This window comes from Carettochelys insculpta, chromosome 10, assembly GCF_033958435.1.
Source record: "Carettochelys insculpta isolate YL-2023 chromosome 10, ASM3395843v1, whole genome shotgun sequence".
NCBI lineage: Eukaryota > Metazoa > Chordata > Testudines > Carettochelyidae > Carettochelys > Carettochelys insculpta.
Genome location: NC_134146.1, coordinates 50,838,546 through 50,855,878, shown reverse-complemented (window position 1 = coordinate 50,855,878; position 17,333 = coordinate 50,838,546). Strand labels below are relative to the sequence as shown.

At 49.8% G+C, this 17,333-nt stretch overlaps 1 protein-coding gene across 2 annotated transcripts; it reads left to right on the top strand.

Annotated features, from left to right (window-relative positions):
* The first annotated feature begins 1,072 nt into the window (after positions 1 to 1,072).
* Positions 1,073 to 14,073, top strand: GMNC (geminin coiled-coil domain containing). 2 transcript variants are annotated; one of them, XM_075004481.1, is made up of 6 exons: positions 1,073 to 1,751; positions 2,271 to 2,499; positions 3,703 to 3,832; positions 5,250 to 5,335; positions 7,617 to 7,733; positions 9,096 to 14,073. In XM_075004481.1, the coding sequence occupies exons 2-6, from the start codon at positions 2,497 to 2,499 to the stop codon at positions 9,741 to 9,743; spliced, it is 984 nt and encodes a 327-aa protein (XP_074860582.1). In that variant the 5' UTR covers positions 1,073 to 1,751; positions 2,271 to 2,496; the 3' UTR covers positions 9,744 to 14,073. The 2 variants fall into 2 exon arrangements, with proteins under 2 accessions (XP_074860582.1, XP_074860581.1); XM_075004480.1 differs by having other exon boundaries at positions 1,073 to 2,499.
* Positions 14,074 to 17,333: the final 3,260 nt, after the last annotated feature.

Below are 17,333 nucleotides of genomic sequence, written 5' to 3'. Positions count from 1 at the left end.
AGAGGTTGATGTTCTGAAAGAACTTGCTCATGGAGATGTGGCCAGTGTGAATAGAAACATGGAGCAGTTCTCATATCATAATACGTAATTTCCCATTCAGGTACTCTCACGTTCTCCTCGCTAATAATAGGAAGTCACTGTGCATCATAAAAACTAACACATTTATTAGGTCATGAGATGTCCTGGTCAAGACCCATTTCTTCAGCTCATTAGCTGTCTTCTGTTCACTGTACACCTATTCTGCTTTAAATAGCGCTGATCTCCCGCTCCCATCTTTGCAAATTCCAGCAGCTGAGGAAGTGAGTTGTAGCTCACAAAAAAGCTTATGTCCTAACACCCTAATGCATTTGCTAATCTTTAAAGCGCCACTGGACTTGTTCGTATCAATAACCAACTCTCAAAACGGGTTCCCAGGGGATATTTCTGACCCAGCTGCCCAGCAGGTACACCCTGCGGGCTGTTCTTCCAGCCCACCTTTGCCGCAGGTATGAATGGATAGGAGCGCTGCATAGGCTGCGCACTGTGCACAGCAGGGATCAATGAGCGGTGCTCCCACGAAGCTGAGCGCTTGGACGGCCACCCAGGAGAGATTCAGGTGCCCCCCCGCAGTGATTACCAGAGCGCCCCCAGCCATCCCCAGCTGGCAGCGTGTTTCCATCGGCAACGCCCATTGCTACACGCACACGAAATTTATTCCACCCAGGGACGGGAAAAAATTACAGGGAACCCTGCCGGGGAGCCAACAGCGCCATCCAGGGCGCTCCTCTGGGGCAGGTGCTGCAGCCTAAGCGCCACCTGCCTGGTGCCGGGGCTGACCAGAGCCCTGCAGTCCCCAGACCGGCCCCACACAAGGGCTTTGGCTTCTCCACGCAAGTGCCCCGCGTGCTGCACCACCCCGCGCAGGGCAGGGGGCGGGGCCTATAACCGCGGCCGCCGGCGGGGGGAGGGGCGGCTCCGGAACTCCTCCCTCCCCTCCCCCGCCCCCGCCCCCTCCCGCCGGGCGCGCGGTGATGACGACGCGCTGACCTTTCAACTCCCCGTGTGTCTGCTCTGCGGGCCGAACATGGCGGTGGTGTGGAGCCGCTCGGCGCCTGCCTCGGCTCTGCTGGGCGCCGGCGCCGCGCAGCTGCAGGGCCCCGGCTGTGAGCAGCGCCGAGCACACGCCGGCGCTGGGCCCGGGCCCCGCGTGCAGCCCCGGGGCAGCTGCGTGGGGCGCCTGGGATTAGCCCGGGACAGTTTAGTTCTGCCCCTCCCCCCGGGCCGTGCTCCGCTCTCCCCCTCCCCTCAGTGAGCCCCGGAGCGGAACCGGGGGGGCTCGAACGGGTCATTCCGCCGGTGACTTCCTAGCGGCGCCCGGGGGCAGCCGGGCCGGGCTCTCCTGAGGAGCCGCCTGCGGAGCGGTTGTTTAACGCACGGGCCGCTCAGCTGCTGCCGCGGTCCGGGGACCCGCCGGGGTCACACGCGGTCCCCCTGGTTTTCAGTGCCGCCGAGCCCCCTCGGGGGGAGGAGAGCCCGGTCCATATGCCAGCCTGCGCCTGCCTTCCCTTCGCTGGTGCGGCGTGTGCGCCGGCGGGTCAGGTTACCTGCTGCAGGCGCCTGGCCGTGGCAGGAGGCAAGGTCTTGATCGAGCAACTGCTCTGCCGTTCGCCTCCTTTCGCGCCAGCCCCTGAGCCTGTGCAGAGGCAGACCCCGCGTGCAGGTTCTGTGTTCCAGAAGACACGCCTGGTTAGGGACTGGGATCGCCATGCAAAGTGGGTGTCACTAATGTTTGCTCATGCACACACCTGTGGCTTCCCCCGGGATCCCTGTCTATGGTGCAAACCTTCCTTATGCGCTGCTAGCCCTGCAAGCCCCCCTTTCTATAAGAGCGCTATTTGTGAAAGCGGGGAATCCCGTAGCGGACCAATTCCCAGACATCCAGCCTCCTCTGTTCTGCAAGCCACGCTTTGCCCCTTGGAGATGAGGCTAAAACTGCCTCCAGTCGCTTTTGCTTTCCCCTCATCCCACATCAATGATTAAATCCAGTGGACGTTCCCAACCCTGACAGGTTGCCTGAGTTGCCATTGGGTCTTTCTGCTGGGCTTTAGGGTTGCTTAATAAGGGTTAAGGAATGAGACACCCCACCAGCAGCCTCACCTCTGCTCGGTGTGGTGCCTTGAGAAATCTGTAGTTTTCTTGGAATGAGCCTCAGACCCAGCAGCTCTGTGCAGCCTGTAAATATATTTTCTCCTTTCTCTTTCCTTCTCCCTGGTGATGATTTGTGAGGCCAGAATGACTTTGATTTCAGCAAGTTTGCTGTTGATTCACGTCACAAGTTTGACAGCTTTACACCAAATCAGATTGCTGGGATTCAAGAAAGCTCTGAGGCGTCACTGGAAGCTCCTTTAGATTAGAACTCGCCTCCCCTGTCTTTTCCCCCTTCAGAGCCAATTAAAGCTCGCTGGGGCTTTAAGAGGAAACGTGCTCCCAAGCCCTGCATCTCTTTCTGCCACTAAAATGGTAAGTACTCCTTGGCTCTCTCTCGACCTGGAGCCAGGAAAAAAGTGGGTGTTTTCTCCTGAGGGGCTGCACTGTATTTTGTGCCCTGCTTGCTTAAGATTGGGGGCGAGGAAGCTTGTTCTGCACCTGGAAACCCAAACTGTGCTTCTTTGCTTTGGCATTGCTGGGGGCGGGGGGGACGACTCATCCCTAAGGATCTCCGCTTTGCCATTGCCTTGCAAAGACTTTGGGCTTGGTGGAGGTGTTGCTTATTGGGGGGCCGGGGAGAAAGCCACACACTTCCAGCAAGGAGCCCCGGCTTCTCCTATTCAGGGGGCACTCAGGCACCACTGCAGGTGCGCTGAGATCGGATGTGACTCTCCGCAGCGAGCAGGCGGCTGGGTGGTTTGAACAGCCAATGGCTCGCAGGTCAGGTCTGGCTCGCTTGTTCTTCTTCACTGAAGATTTGCAAGCCAAAGGCAAGGAATGCAGGCGGCTCCCCCGCGTGCCTTTGCTAGTGCCTGGCTGCTGAGCTGAGGTGCGTGCTGGAACGGCAGGGAGTGGCTCACAGCGAAGGGCTTGGAGGTGGCTGGTCAAGCCCAGGAGGAGGTGTGCTCGCTCTGCCGCTGGCTCGTTCAGCTCTGCCACCCTGCGTGTGCCGATGCCGGAGGAAGGGGGCGAGGGCTGCCCCGGCCAGGCTCTGAGCGCAGCATCTAGCAAAGGTGGCTTAGGCAACAGGGCTGGGTCGCGTCCCCCTGCGTGTGCGACCGACTGCCTGGTGGCTGTGGGCAGCTGCCTGGCGCTTCCCAAGTCTCCGTGGCCGGGCCCTGGAGCCTCGGGCATTTGCGGGAAAGGCTTCCTGGAGGACGAGCAGCTTGGGTGGGAGGAGAGAGCAGAGGGCTCCGCTGCAGCGTGCGGGCGGCGGGCTGTGAGCGAGCCCCGGCGCGCAGCACGAGCTGGGGGAAGCGGGGGAAGGATGCTGGCAGCCCGAGGCTTTGCCGCCTCCCAGCACCTCTCTCCCATCCGGCCCCGGCGCCTGCCGGGCTCTTTGACCCGATCCCCTGCCCCGTCACACCGCGGGAAGACCCGGCCGGGGCGCTGCCCCCTCTGCCCGGCCGCACTGCGGGCCGCAGCCCCTGGCCGGAGGGAGCTGCTCGGCCCGGCTTGTACCCGCCTCTCCCGCCTCTGCCTCTCCCCGCCCCGCGCCCTTTGTCAATTTCACAGAGCAGCAGCCTGGCTTGCCAGGAGCCGGCCGCGGCAGCCAGCGGGGACGTTTCCAGGGAGACCTGGGTTTCTTGCTGGGCTTCTGGTCTCCCGGACGACAGCCGCGAGAGCCGCCGAGGACAGGCCCCGGGTAAGTGCTGCTGCTCGCCGGGGGCTGCACCGAAACCCGGGCGCGGCGGGGCGGGACTGGCCGCGCCCTCCTCCGTCTGCACCTGCACCGGGCGGCGGAGGGAGGGCCAGCTCCGCAGGCTGGCTCTGGAAGGAGCGGGCCGGTCCTGCCCGGTAGCACCCTGGAGAGAGGCGCCTGGGCCCCGCTCTCGGCGCTCGCTCGGGTGAGCGATCCCCCTGCACAGGGTCCGGGGCGCGCACTGGCGCGGAGCTGCCGCGGGCTGCGCTGGAACCCGCCCGCGCGCCCCAGCCGCTTCTGCGCTGTGTCTGCACCGCAGCTTCCCCCGGGGATCGGCGCCGGCGGGGCAGCAGCCCCGGAGCTGGCTCTGGGCTGAGCTGGAAGGGACACGGCAGCCCCGGGAGAGGTTCCAAGGTCTCCCCGCAGGGTCTCCTGAGGGTAAGGCACAGGACGGGGACTCGGAGGTTGCAGTTCCTTCCCCAGGTTAGACATAGACTCTATGACTTGGGACAATTCACTTAGTGCCCCTGGCCCACATCCTCCTAGGTCCTTCAGTGCCTAACTCCCATGGGAATGCAAGGAGGTGGGCATCTGTGCCTCAGTTTATGCATCTGTAAAATGGGTGTTGCAATCCTTCCTTTCTCCCACCCTCTGTTTGCAAACTCTTTGAGACAGACTGTCTCTCAGTCTGTTTTTTGGTACAGCACCTAACAATAATTACACACTGTGGGCCACAGTTTTGCTTTAGCATTGGTCTATAACAAAGGCATGACCCTGCTTCCTGCAGGCCGGCTTGGCTCCTGTGCTGCACACACCATTTCCCCAGGGGAGGAGGTGAGACACAGAACAAACCGCAGGCGACATTCTGATAGTGGTGTGGCTTACTGCATCACTGGAAAGTTCTCAGATTCTGTGGTGTTTGGGCAGTATCTGAACCCCTAGAGCACCTGCATTTCCTATATTGGTGGGAAAGTTAGTTTGTTTCATCTCTAGCTTCCATAATTGTCCATGATTTGAAATGCTGATGGAACCTCACCTCTTGCACCAGCACTTTCTAGCCATAGGTATCAAAACATTTACAAAGGAAGGTCAGTTAGCCTCTTTTGAAGATTGAGGAAACTGAGGTGGAGAGTGTAGTGACTCACCAGTGACTGCGGTAAAGAAGAACAATTTTAAACATAAAGAGTAAAGAGCATAAGGAAATATCTTCCAGACATGAAAGGTGTCTTATAACAAGCTCAGAGGTTTTACTACTTTATTAGCCTTTTTAAAAGGCCCAGTCTTGGCTGCTGGTCAAGCAGCTCAAATTTGCCTTGATTCAAATGACACACACAAGAGGGATTAAAATAAACATGATTGTACACTTGGTTTGGAAAATGTGGTTTTTGGTTTAATCACTTTGGTGTCTGTTCTTGTCCAGACCAGTTCTGGGATTTGGACTTTACTATTCCAGACGATGTGTGGCAAGAAGATCAGCTGTCCTCCCAGCTCTATAGAAACAAGCAGGTAACATTGCAAACAACAGAACCTTTAATCACTGTTTGTGCTAATCTTGTGCATCCACATGCAAATCTTATCCATCCATGTCCAGACTAAATTTTTTTCTCTGCACTCATGAATGTGTCAATGTGCCCACCAGTAGAAACAAAAAACTAGTTGCTGGCACTCTGCTAATCAGCTGGGCAGGTGGCATTTGAATCTCTCCCAAGTGGCCACACAAGCACAGAGCTTAGAGGAACCACTGCCTTTAGTTACAGTTTTAAAATGTTCTTCCACCCCCCACTCTATGCTGACCTAAAACTTCATGATACAGTTGCCTAAAGCAGGCTCTGTTTCAGTAGAAAGTTTTTGTAGTTCTGTGCTTCTCTGAGCCATGAGCATGCAAAACATTGACTGCCTGAAATTGTTTATTTTCTCTCCTTTCTTATAGTAATCTGTGAAAATAGAGTGACTTCCATTAGCAGCAGCATTGGTGTCTGTCCATGTCACAAGTCTGGCAGCTTCCCACCTGAGTAGATTGCTGGCTTCCACAAAAAAGAGGAGGTGGCCCTGGGAATGGCTTTAGGGTCTGAGGCTGCAAAGACTTACACACTTGCAGCATAAGGTTGCTCACATGGTTAGTTGTGCTGACTGCAGTGGGGTACCCCCTTAAGCAAAGTTAATCACATGCATGAATCTTCAAAAGATCAACCACCAAGGTTAGAATTCACCTCTGTAACTCTATTTTTCCAAGAGTGCTAATAAGCAGCAAGAGAACAAGTGAGCACCCCAAACTGTTAGTCTTTAAGGTGCTACGGGACTGCTTACTTTATTCTGTGAAGCTACAGACTAACATGGCTACCTCTCTGAGACTACCCCCAGTTAAGTCATTCTCATTGTATCTGACTTTTATCCAGCTTTAAGTGTCCCAGAACCAAAACAGTTAGGGTGAAATCTTGCCCCACTGAAGTCAATGGGACCAGGACTTCAAAATATCTTCAAACTTCCTTTCTCTTGCCCATTAACTACCATGTCTGTTTAGATGATGATGTCTTTGGGGGGATGTCTATCACTCTATGCACATACTGTACTTGGCACAGTAGAGCTCCAGCTTCATTCGAGAGTTGTAGGGTGTGTTTGCCTTGCAGCAGGAGGGAGCCTTCAGCCTGAGGGGAGACACTCATGCTAGCTGTCCCTGGCCTCACACACTAAAATTGACAGTGCTACTCTCTGGGGATTCAGAGGGAAAGAACAGAACAGGTGATCACCAAGTGGTCCATCTATTATTGTCCATTCCCAGCTTCTGACAAACAAAGGCTAGGGACGCCATCCCTGCCCATCGTGGCTCATAGCCATCAATGGTCCTATCCTTCATGCATTTATATAGTTCTGTCTTGAGGCTTAGTATTGTCTTGGTCTTCACAACATCCTCTGGCAGGGAGTTCTGCAGGCTGACTGTGCATGGGGTGAAGAAGTACTTCCTTTTGTTTGTTTGAAACCTGCTACCTATTAATTTCATTTGGTGACCTCTAGTTCTTGTGTTATGAGAAGGAGTAAATAACACTTCCTTATTTACTTTCTCTGCACTTACCATGATTTTATAGACCTCTATTATATCCCACCTCAGTCATCTCTTGTCCAAGCTGACAAGTCCCAGGCTAATTAATTCCTCTGCATGCAGGAGCTATTCCATACCCCTAATCATTTGTATTTCCCTTTTCTGAACTTTTTCTGATTCCAATATGTCCCTTTTGAAATAGAGCAACCAAATCTGCACATGGTGTTCAAGATGTGGATGTACCATGGATTTACTTAGCACTCAAGCCCGTAATATAAATAATGACACCTACATTTGAATTTTGCAGCACCCGTGTCTGCTTTATAATCTATTCTCTCACCCCCTCTTTTTCTCTCTAGCCAGGAAGCGCTTAGTGAGCAAAAGACTCAGAGTGAAGCTTAAATACTCTTTGAAATCGTGAAGGAAGAAAACTGGCAGCTTTATAATCTCTGTGTATTTAAAGAGCTGTTTGCAGTTCATTTCCCTGCACACCTCTATTATTCCTCTGCGGTTACAGTTTTTGAAAATAATCTCTTCAAACATTTGCTAAAGAATAGGAGAAGTCAAAAGTGAGACGTGAACAGTCATGCCACTTAGCTTGACAGGGACAAGGGGTTCTTGGGAATTGCCTTCACAAAGCAAACACCAAAGCATCGAACCCAAGCAGGCCACGTAGCAGACAATTCATTATTAGGTTACAGAGTCAAGAGAGCTAGGAGATGTCTATTCATTGGTATCTGTATTTCACAGCTTCAAGACACCTTGCTACAGAAGGAAGAGGAACTTGCTAGGTTACATGAAGAAAACAACAACCTCCGACAATACCTGAATTCTGCTGTGGTGAAGTGTTTGGAAGAGAAAGCCAAGGTACTGTGTTCAAACCTGCTGCAGAAGAGTGTGTCCATAAGAGAGCAAGAAAGAAATCGTTTAGGTGAAATGCCTAATATTCAAATGTAAATAAACATAGGTGTAAAAGGCCAGATTGTAGGCAGATAGCATCCACGTGGAAAGGCCTCTGTAATGCTCACCATGCACTGAAGGGTATTGTGCGTCATCCTGGCCAGCCTTACAGTGTTGAGCAGGTTAAGCCATGTGACAGCCCTGAACTTAGCAATTATCACTGAGTTGGGTTTATGATGCACTGGGAGACTTATAAGTGAGGGACTAACCCTAATCCCCTGAAACCTCTCACCAATTATCAGAACTCATTGCACTGAAAGGACACCAGAGAGCAAGGCATTTGCCATTTATCAGCTTCAGAGGCAATGGAGCAAGAATAGAAGCACAAACCTGGGAATGGGCAAAAGGAAGCATTTTGTTCCAAGCTCTGCCACTAGCTTGTCCTTGGGCAACTCACTTAGCCCGTGGCGCAGCAGCCCCACCAGTTGTAGACTGCAAATGCTAATAGCTTTGTTGGCCCCCCGTGGCCATTCCAGGGCTGAGTTAATAAGCAGATCAAGCACTTTGAGATGCTGGGATTGACGTGCTATTGAGGGGCTGAGAACTGTCACTAGTGATGGGGGACATCCTGAGGCCCATACTCATGCCTTACTTGGGCAGAATAAATGGGTACATGGCAGGAGTGAAAACTGAGATCCTGGATGTGCTGTGGGGTACAAGGGGTGAGGGCAGAGGAAGTCTCTGAAATGCTCTTCTTGCTTGAATTGTCCTAAGGGTGGAAGAGTTTGCCCCTTCAACCACTCCCCTCCCCACTGAGACATCCCACACACCCTGTGGCTTCTGGGGCTGCCTGGGCCCAAGCTCTGTGTTCCTTCTTGCTCTTTCCCTTCCCAATCACCAGGGACATGGGGAGCCAGATGCACGTGCCCCTCTCATCCAACTCAGGATCAAGGAAGTGAGTGCATCAGGGCAGGTGACTGAACCCTCCACCCTTCTGTGCCAGATCAGATCCCCTAACAGGGTTGGCAGTGAGGACTGCTGAAAAGTGCAGTGTTTTTATTTCATGGCTTACTGAGTGACAAAGCTCACAGTGCTCAGGCTGTGTTGACACTGTTGCATTCTTACCTCACAGGGGTTTGGACTCTTTCCAGACACTGTATGGCACAAAATAATTAGTGGCATCCTTGTTTGAACTGCGGGTAAAGTGTGTGCTTTATGAGAACAACGTGAGGCACCTGTTCAGCTAAAGCCTGTGGCCAGAAACATTGCGTCTCGGGCTTTGGACGATCCACTTTTAATCTGCTCTGTCTTCCCTGTTCTCTTGTGTAGAAACTGCTGCTGCACAGTGGCCAGAGGAAATGTGCCATTCTGAAAACCAGCAAAAGGAAATGTAAAGAGGTCGGTTCTCTGCCCCCTCAAGAGACTCCTCACCCCTCAAAAGCCAGGAGGAACCTGCTCAGTGATTTCACTGCCTGTGAAGAACAAGTGGCTCCAGCTGTGGATACCTGGGTGCTGCAAACCCTAGGACTGAAAGATATCAACACGATCGATGAGTCTTTATCAGCTAACTACAGTGCCCTGTCCTCTGAGCTTGGAATTAACTCATACTGCCAGAGCCATGAGGAGGTAATGGACTACTGCATCAATGAGGACCCAAGAGCTGTTTATGGATGTACTCAGCTGACTCCTATAAACAGCGCTGTCAGTCCCGAGGAGCAGCATTTACCTTATATCCAGCCACTTTCTCCAGCTCCCTGCACTTCCTCAGCCCCGCCCAGGGGGGCCCCTTTCGTACCTTGTGGATTGCCTTACTTCGCCTGCAACGTGTCACCCAACAAAACCGACGTGGCCTTCACGACCTCCCTGAGCCCCCACTGCAATGTCAAAACCCACACCTTCCACCAGGGGCAGGCCTTCGTGTGCCGAGAGGAGGACGGAGGCTGGAAATTCACCTGGGTCCCCAAGCAGTCTGAGTGACTTCCCCACCCCCACCCCCACTTCTGAGCACTGCCATAAGTGACATGTTTACAAGCACAACTGCAGAAGCCTTTATTGCCCCAGAGATTTATGTTGAGACCAGAAGCAACCTGGCTTAATGGTTGTTCTCTCATGGTGTCTGCACTGCTACATGCTGCCACCCACCCACACATTCCTTGTTCTTGCGGGAGCGACTCCAGAGTGCATTTGGAAAAGGATCCCTGCACACCCAGATATACGCACTAGCCTTCTGTTTGGTTCAGTTCTCGCCACATTGTTGAGACCATCCACCAGCAGGTATTCACAACCCTTCTGCCATCAGCCAGCTCCTGCCAGCTGATCTGTTCCTGGCTGAAATGTGCTTAACCATTCCTGTTTCTGATGTGCTCGTGACCACCCCACCTGGGCTGGGAAGGCAGGAGCTGGAACAGCATTTTGAGGAGTACTCATATGGAACAGACTGTCTGCCATGGCTTTTTTGTGCCAGCCTCCAAGGGGACCACAGACAGAGAATGGAGCCTGGTAGATCAGTAATAAGTTCTGGTGGGAAGGCCCTTCTGTTGCTCACCAGGACAGCAGAACCCCCAGTGGTTGCATTCATTGCCTAGGAATGAAGCAATCCTTTAATGTCATGCCTGGTTGGTTTACACTTTAGTCACATATGCTTGCCATTTTTGAGGTATCTTCTTAATTAGCAGGATTTGCTCCTCTTGTCTTCAGATTGCCTTGCAGGTTACATGCAGCAGGGCAAATCTAGTGGGCTTTCTGTGCTAACCAAGCAGCTAACACATTTACTTCAGGAGGTTTTTCAAAGCTATTTCCCTGGTGAGACAGCTGGAGCTGAACAAGCATTGGTACTCTCTGGAAAATATAGATAATGGGCCAAGTTTTCAGTGATTGTCAGTTGGTGTAACTCCACTAATGTCACCAGGGGAGGTTCCAGCCCCATATATCTGCAACAAAGTTTTATATTTTGTGGAAAAAATATATTTGAGGCCTTGCTAGCAACCTCAAAAGATACCTTCTTTCCTGCTCACAGTAGTCTCTTGGCCATGCTGTCTGGTATTGAACACTTCCAGAGCACTCCTTGGGTTGTTTTTTACATTGTACTATGGGCTCATGGAAACTCTAGATCATGAGAGCAGACATTATCACACATGCCATTTCTGTTGCTCTGACTGGGTTAATCTGGACAGTAAAAGCCACACTTGTGAAGCTTGGCAGTTGCTTGCCATTCCAGAAGGTGACACATAGACCTTTCTGTTCTGGTTCACTTTGATGGGGTCCTTGGATTCAGCTTTACACAAGAGCAACATTAGCTTGGACATCTGCTTTCCAGAAATTGCTGTTAGTAAAAGCAGAATGGGGCTTTTCTAGAACACTCTCTGTGGGAAACCTTTCCCTCAAGTAAAGGGCAATCTCATCGACCGAATAAAGCAGTTGACCGCAAATGACAATTTCATGTCCTGCTCGAGGTTCTGCCACTAAGTATCTCCCAGGATTATGAGGCTAAATACGTCTGTCTGGAAAGTGCTTTAAAATTCATGGATTCAAGGTGCTATTCAACTGCACAGCACCTTTTAACACTAATAACAAAATCAAGTCAACCTGCATGATGTAAACATACCGACCATATAAACAACCATACCTTTGATGTACCCCTCATTTGCTAATTTATCCCCCTTTGTCTTTTTGATGCCTAAATATTGGTAGGATTGAAAACTAAGGGCCCAGCCTGGCACTCTTTGGTCTCATGCATTGTCCTATTGACTCAATATGACTGTTGTCCCTGTTTGAGTGAAGGTCCTTCAGTTATTTAGTTTCATATAAAATTAAGATACAGTTTCATTCTGTATCTATGAGGATTAAAATCCAATTTCTATTCAAAATGTTCTCTTGTGCCTTAGAACCCCAGTATTTAAGCTTCCGATTCCAGGGCCTACACTGACTCCTGCCATGGTGTTTAAATCAGCAAACAAATCTCTATTTGTATGTAAGTTTGAAAGAGTAGGGCAAACTTTTGGGGCATAGAATAAACAGTTTAAATGTGTGTATTATAGGGAACATTAATTTTTTAACCCAGTGAATAATGCACTTGAGTTTGTTGCTATTTCCAGTGAAGTCGAAGGAAATTTTGCCGACTTCAGCAAGAGCAGGATCCAGGGGACACTTGTTCTGTAGCATTGTAATTTGCTGCTTTAGTATATTTTAAACGAAAGCAGAAAAGTTGCTCCTGCTATAAATAACTCCTCTTTTATTTTGTTCTTAGCAAGATGTTAACTAGCTCCAGCCCATACTGTAGAGGATGAGGTTCAAGAAAAGCACAGATAGGGTGATATTCTCTACAGTTATTAAGGTTCCTGTTGTACAGTGATTTGCTTAAATGCCTTTCAGAACATGAAATGTGTGGGGTTTTTTCGTGTAGGCTGAATACCATGCTCAATATAATTAGCCAGTGTGACCATAGGATTAATACCCAAACTAGCAGAACATTTTTTGTACATTTCAAAGAAACTACACAAAGTGAGAATAGAGTGCAGTTCTATGCATGAGTTTTAGTGCTGTCAAATTGAGTGACTTTTATAACACTTTTTAAATCCTTTAATTGAATTTTTAACCCAATTAATTAAAAACGAAGGATTAAGTCATTCTCCTTGTTTAAAGTCTTTTGTTGCTATTTATAGATCACATGCTTCTTGGAGTAGGGTCCTTACCTTCTTCTGTGCTATTTACTATAAATCATGATGGTGAAATTCACCACCTGCAGAGTTGCAACACAAAGTCTGTATATTACTTAAGTCCCAGCTGAACCCTCAAAATAGAGTTCAAATGAAACTTAAGCAGTGCCTAGACCCCCACCAGCCCTCTGCATGTGGGTGTATTACAGCCATAGCAATTAACAATGAAATTATAGAACTGAGTTTGTAATTTAATTGATCCAATTTTTCCTGCAGTTTCCTCAGTTTTATTCCACACAATATTTTAACTCCCTGGATTTCCACAGTTTGTTCTCTGAGCAATTTACTTGCGATAGCTGGAACTCACCTGGTAAAGTCACAAGGCATTCTTTCTGTTCCATGATTGGTGAAAACGTTTTTCCATGCAAATTTAAAAGTGGGGTTTAGGCCAATAATGCAGCATGTGACTCAGAAATTTGCTCTTTGCAACTGGTTATGCTAAGTCAATTTAATGCTGTGAATATTCACAGACACTGAATACAAAAGATAATAAGGATTTGACATACAATTCTAGAACATTTTTATTTGAGATATCCATGTAGTTCTTATTCAAAAAGAGGTGTCACATTTCCTCTAAAAAGGCATCAGTGGTTGAGCTTGGATTTACCATGACGCCAAGAGCACCAATAATAACAAAAAATAAGTCTTTCTTCCTTATTTGACTTCCTACTTTTCCACTGTAAGAAAATTAAGCATAACACCAGATTTAAGAAACATGTAACTTTATCTGTTCCCCTAAAAATTACTTATTTTCCAAGGGCCCAGGCCTAGTCTTATTGGCTTCATCAAGAACAGGTTCAAAATTAAAGTGTAATTTAGGGTTTCACATTGTTCCTATTATGATAAAATTCATGATGGTGTAGTAAATTGAGGACTGAATTGTGATTGCTCAGAGATTTGGATTCAGTTCCGAGCTAGCCCATATTCTTCCTGTGTGACCTGGGACAAGTAATTTAATCTACGCAGTTTCTCTGTTCCCCATCTGTAAAATGGGTCTAGTCCTTCCCTACCACATAAGGTTATGAGTTTCAAATGCAAATCAGGCAGTTAGTGCCAGAGTGTAGGACTTAGGAGTTCTAGATTCTGCAATTGACTCATACACCCTTGTGCCTCTGTTTTTACTCGTCCCTGGTATAAAGGGCCAGTTCTTATCAAATAGGAGTAGAAATTGTGACACTAGCTGCTGTACGCTACAGGGAAAATTTCCTGTAATGCTAACTGCCAAGGACCAGCAGGCGTAGACTTTGCTTAAATTCTGTTTGAGTCGTTGAAATGGGATTTGATTAAGTAAGCAGAAACGCTGGCTGCTGGCTGTTTGTATACAAGTGAATTTCACTCACTGTAAATATCCATCTTGTATTAACATATTTGTTTTATTTTTTTAATCTGAAGGTGGGTTTTTTATTATGTGAATGTAACACATGCCTGCTGCACACTTTAAAAGCAATCTGTGTCTTTAGAAACGTGATAATATAAGCAGCTATTAATTTAACACTTAAGTGGGTGTTTATGATTCATGTGTGTAAGTGAAAAGAGTTTTAATTATATGTAAATTTTATTTGCATCAGTAAGTTATGTCTAATAAAACTTGAAATAACTGTTTGCTGCTGGGCTGTAAATCTCTCTCTGCCAAGCTCCCCAGGACAGATCCAACCCCGTGGGACCTGGCTAGCGGTGCACCCTAAGGTAGCATGCTGACAGCAGGGCCCATCTGGTGGCTGGTGGATGTTATAGCGAATTGTAACATGGGGACCCTGAAGGTGCGGGCCCTAAGGCAGCCACCTTATTCACTGTGCCCTTAGGCCAGGCCTGTCCCATGAAGCACCATTTATATACTGTAAGTTAAAATTCACCCCGGTGACAGAAGAGTGACAGCACACATAAGGCATTTAAGTGGTACAGCAGCCTCATGCTGGCCAACAACACTCTGACTCACAACACAGTGAGCTTTGTGTTCCCACACACTAGGTACACACAAATTGTGCTCACCCGCAAGAAAAGAAAATTGTGCTCTACCCTCCTTTAAGGCCTCATTCTGCAAGTGCTCAGTAACATTTCAATAACAATATTATAATAAAAATATTAATATCTGTCAAGGCTGTTCCCCACTCTGGCACTTTAAGTGTAGAAGGTGGGGGCCCATAAGAGACCTTAAAAACACTTTGCCTCTATAGGCTTCTGCTTAGAAGGTTCCCAAGGTCACAGACTTCCTGACCTTGGGAAGTAGCTGCCACCACCCAGGTAAGACATACCCCCCCTGAAAACCCAGGAAGACATACTTGGGATGTCTGCCTGGGTTACACCTCCCTTAGGAGAGAGCTTGAAAACAAAGAGGAAGAAATCAAACTGTGATCTCTAATCGCTGAGCTTTCAGTCTTAAGCATGCATACAGACAGACTCTTCTCTAGGACACGGGAATCAAATCATTGCCTTAAAAAAAAAGGTGATTTATTAACAAAACAAAAGACATATGTGATAAAGCATTCGTGGTTGCTAGATGCTACAGAGCAACTATCTACCAAAAAGAGGTAGGTTAAAAACACAGAGAATTACTTCTTTGGAAACCAGTTTAAAAGTTACAGTATACATCAGCCAGCCTGAGAAGTCCCACATCAAACCCAAAATAAAAAATAATCTGATAATGTCTAATTAAACATTTCCTTTCTACTTACATATTGGTATGCTGTAGTGGATCAGTATGGCCTCCTGCAGACCCGGAGGCCGGGGAAGCTATGCAGAGGCCCTGGTGGGCGGGGCCGGAGTCAGGAGGCCAGAGGCCCGCCCCTCAGAGGGCGGGGCCAAGGGCTAGAAGAGCCAAAGGTGGGACTCAGGAACCATTCAGGGCTGGGCCTCCGGGCAGGGAGGACGTGCCTGCACGAGCTCCCTGGGGCCAAAGGGAGAGGGCCTGCGGCCGCCCGGCCAGGCCAGAGGAGCAGGCCCCCAGAGGCTCCACGCAACCCCGGGTCCGTATGCCCCAAGGAGACTTCCCAGACCTACCAGGACCTTCCCACCGGTGGAGACCCCCTGCCGTGGAAGAGGCCCCGGGAGCGGGCTGCCCCAGAGCCCTGGCGGATCCCTACAACACTCAGACCCAGGACCGCCCTGCATCTCCTGTATTGCCACCGCCTGACTACCCTAACGACGTGGTCATGGACGATTGGCCGGAGCCCCCACAGGTGGATGACCCAGGGGAGACCGACCTAGGAGGACCCCCCGACCAGATGGACTGGGACCTGCCGCCAACGGAGGGTGAGGTAGGAAGTGGCCCGGGGAACGTCGCTCACGAACCAATGGCAGTGTGTTGCGGTCTGGATCCCCACTGCCGGGGTTGCACGTGAGCAACCCCCAGGGCCCCGGGCCGGGTCGCAGTGGAGTGGGAGGGCCTGCGACCCCCTACCCCCCTCCCTGACAGGGCCAGCCCCCGCTGAGCCTGTCTGTAGACCCCTGTGTTGCTGCCCTGCCCCAAACTGAGGGCTGGGCTGGTGTTTTCCCTTGTGTTGCTGCCCCGCCCCAAACTGAGGGCGGGGCCGGTGGTTACCCTTGTGTTACTGCCCTGCCCCAAACTGAGGGCTGGGCCGGTGTTTATCCTTGTGAACTGCTACCCCGCCCTGGACTGAGGGCTGGGCCCAGAACTATATAACTCTTGTGAACTGCTGCCCCGCCCTGGACGGAGGGCTGGGGCCTGTACGGGGGTAGCGGTGACTGCCCGAACTGAGTGCGGGCTGGTGCCCTAACCCCCTCTCTTGTTGCCGCCCGCCCTAGACCAAGGGGCTGGGCGTCACGGGACTTGCTACATATGCCCAGATTTCCTTGAAGCCTGGATATTTACTGAATCCTCCAAGCTTGGTTCAGATTGAACCATCTTTGTGGCTCTTTCCTCCTACCACACAAAAGAAAAACCCTTTCAGCAGGTAACTGCTTCAATTCAAAAATCCCCCCCTCTCTTCCCATTGGCTCACCTGGCTCTTTGCCAACATTGAACCCACCATCTCTGGGTTTAACCCTTTACAAGCATTCATTCATGGCAATATCAGTGTAAGAAAATCACCAGACCAAAGGATTACTGACACGTTCTACTGAGCTACTTCAACTACATAAGGACCTGGCATTTGTTTATGCATCATGTATGGTCCACACCTACTGCACTCAGTCTCCTAATCCTGCTCCCACTGAAGTAAATGGGACTTCTGCTATCACCTTGGATGAAAATAGGATCAGGCCTTTTAACATGAAGTTTGGGTGTTTTGGGTATGCAAGATTTGGCCACAGAGCTAGGCTGGAAAAAGACTTCACATTTCTTCAGCTGTCCCTGTCCAGTTCCCACTGGGCAACAATCCACTCCATGAAGCTACTGCTACGCCCACAGGTACCTTTGCTGGCAGTCTGATAAGACATACCAGTGATTGAGTGACAAAGCTAGTCTTGGCATCCTTAGAAAGCTGTGCTCAGGTGCATCTTTGGAACAATGTACTGCCTGCCTTTTGCTGCACCAGTCTTAAGAGAGACCATCTGCCTCTAGGAATTTCCAGCCCTGCTGCATTTTTCAGTACTTTCTTGAAAATAATCTCACTTTGTTCTGGTCCAGAGAGACAAAATTCTTCATCAGACCCAAAATCTAATCATTTACAATCTTAACAGTGATCGCAAAATGATGGCTCATGAAAGGAGTTATCATTTATGAGACTGGAGCTGAGAGAGAAAAAGTCTGAGTCAAAAATACAAATCTTATGTAAGTCAATTACACTTGACACCAGGCATACAGCTGTGTCACTTATTAACTCCTTCATTGGGTACTGCATGGGTTTATCAGTAACCATGCACCTGCTGGGACCAGACAGACGTGCATTTTTCA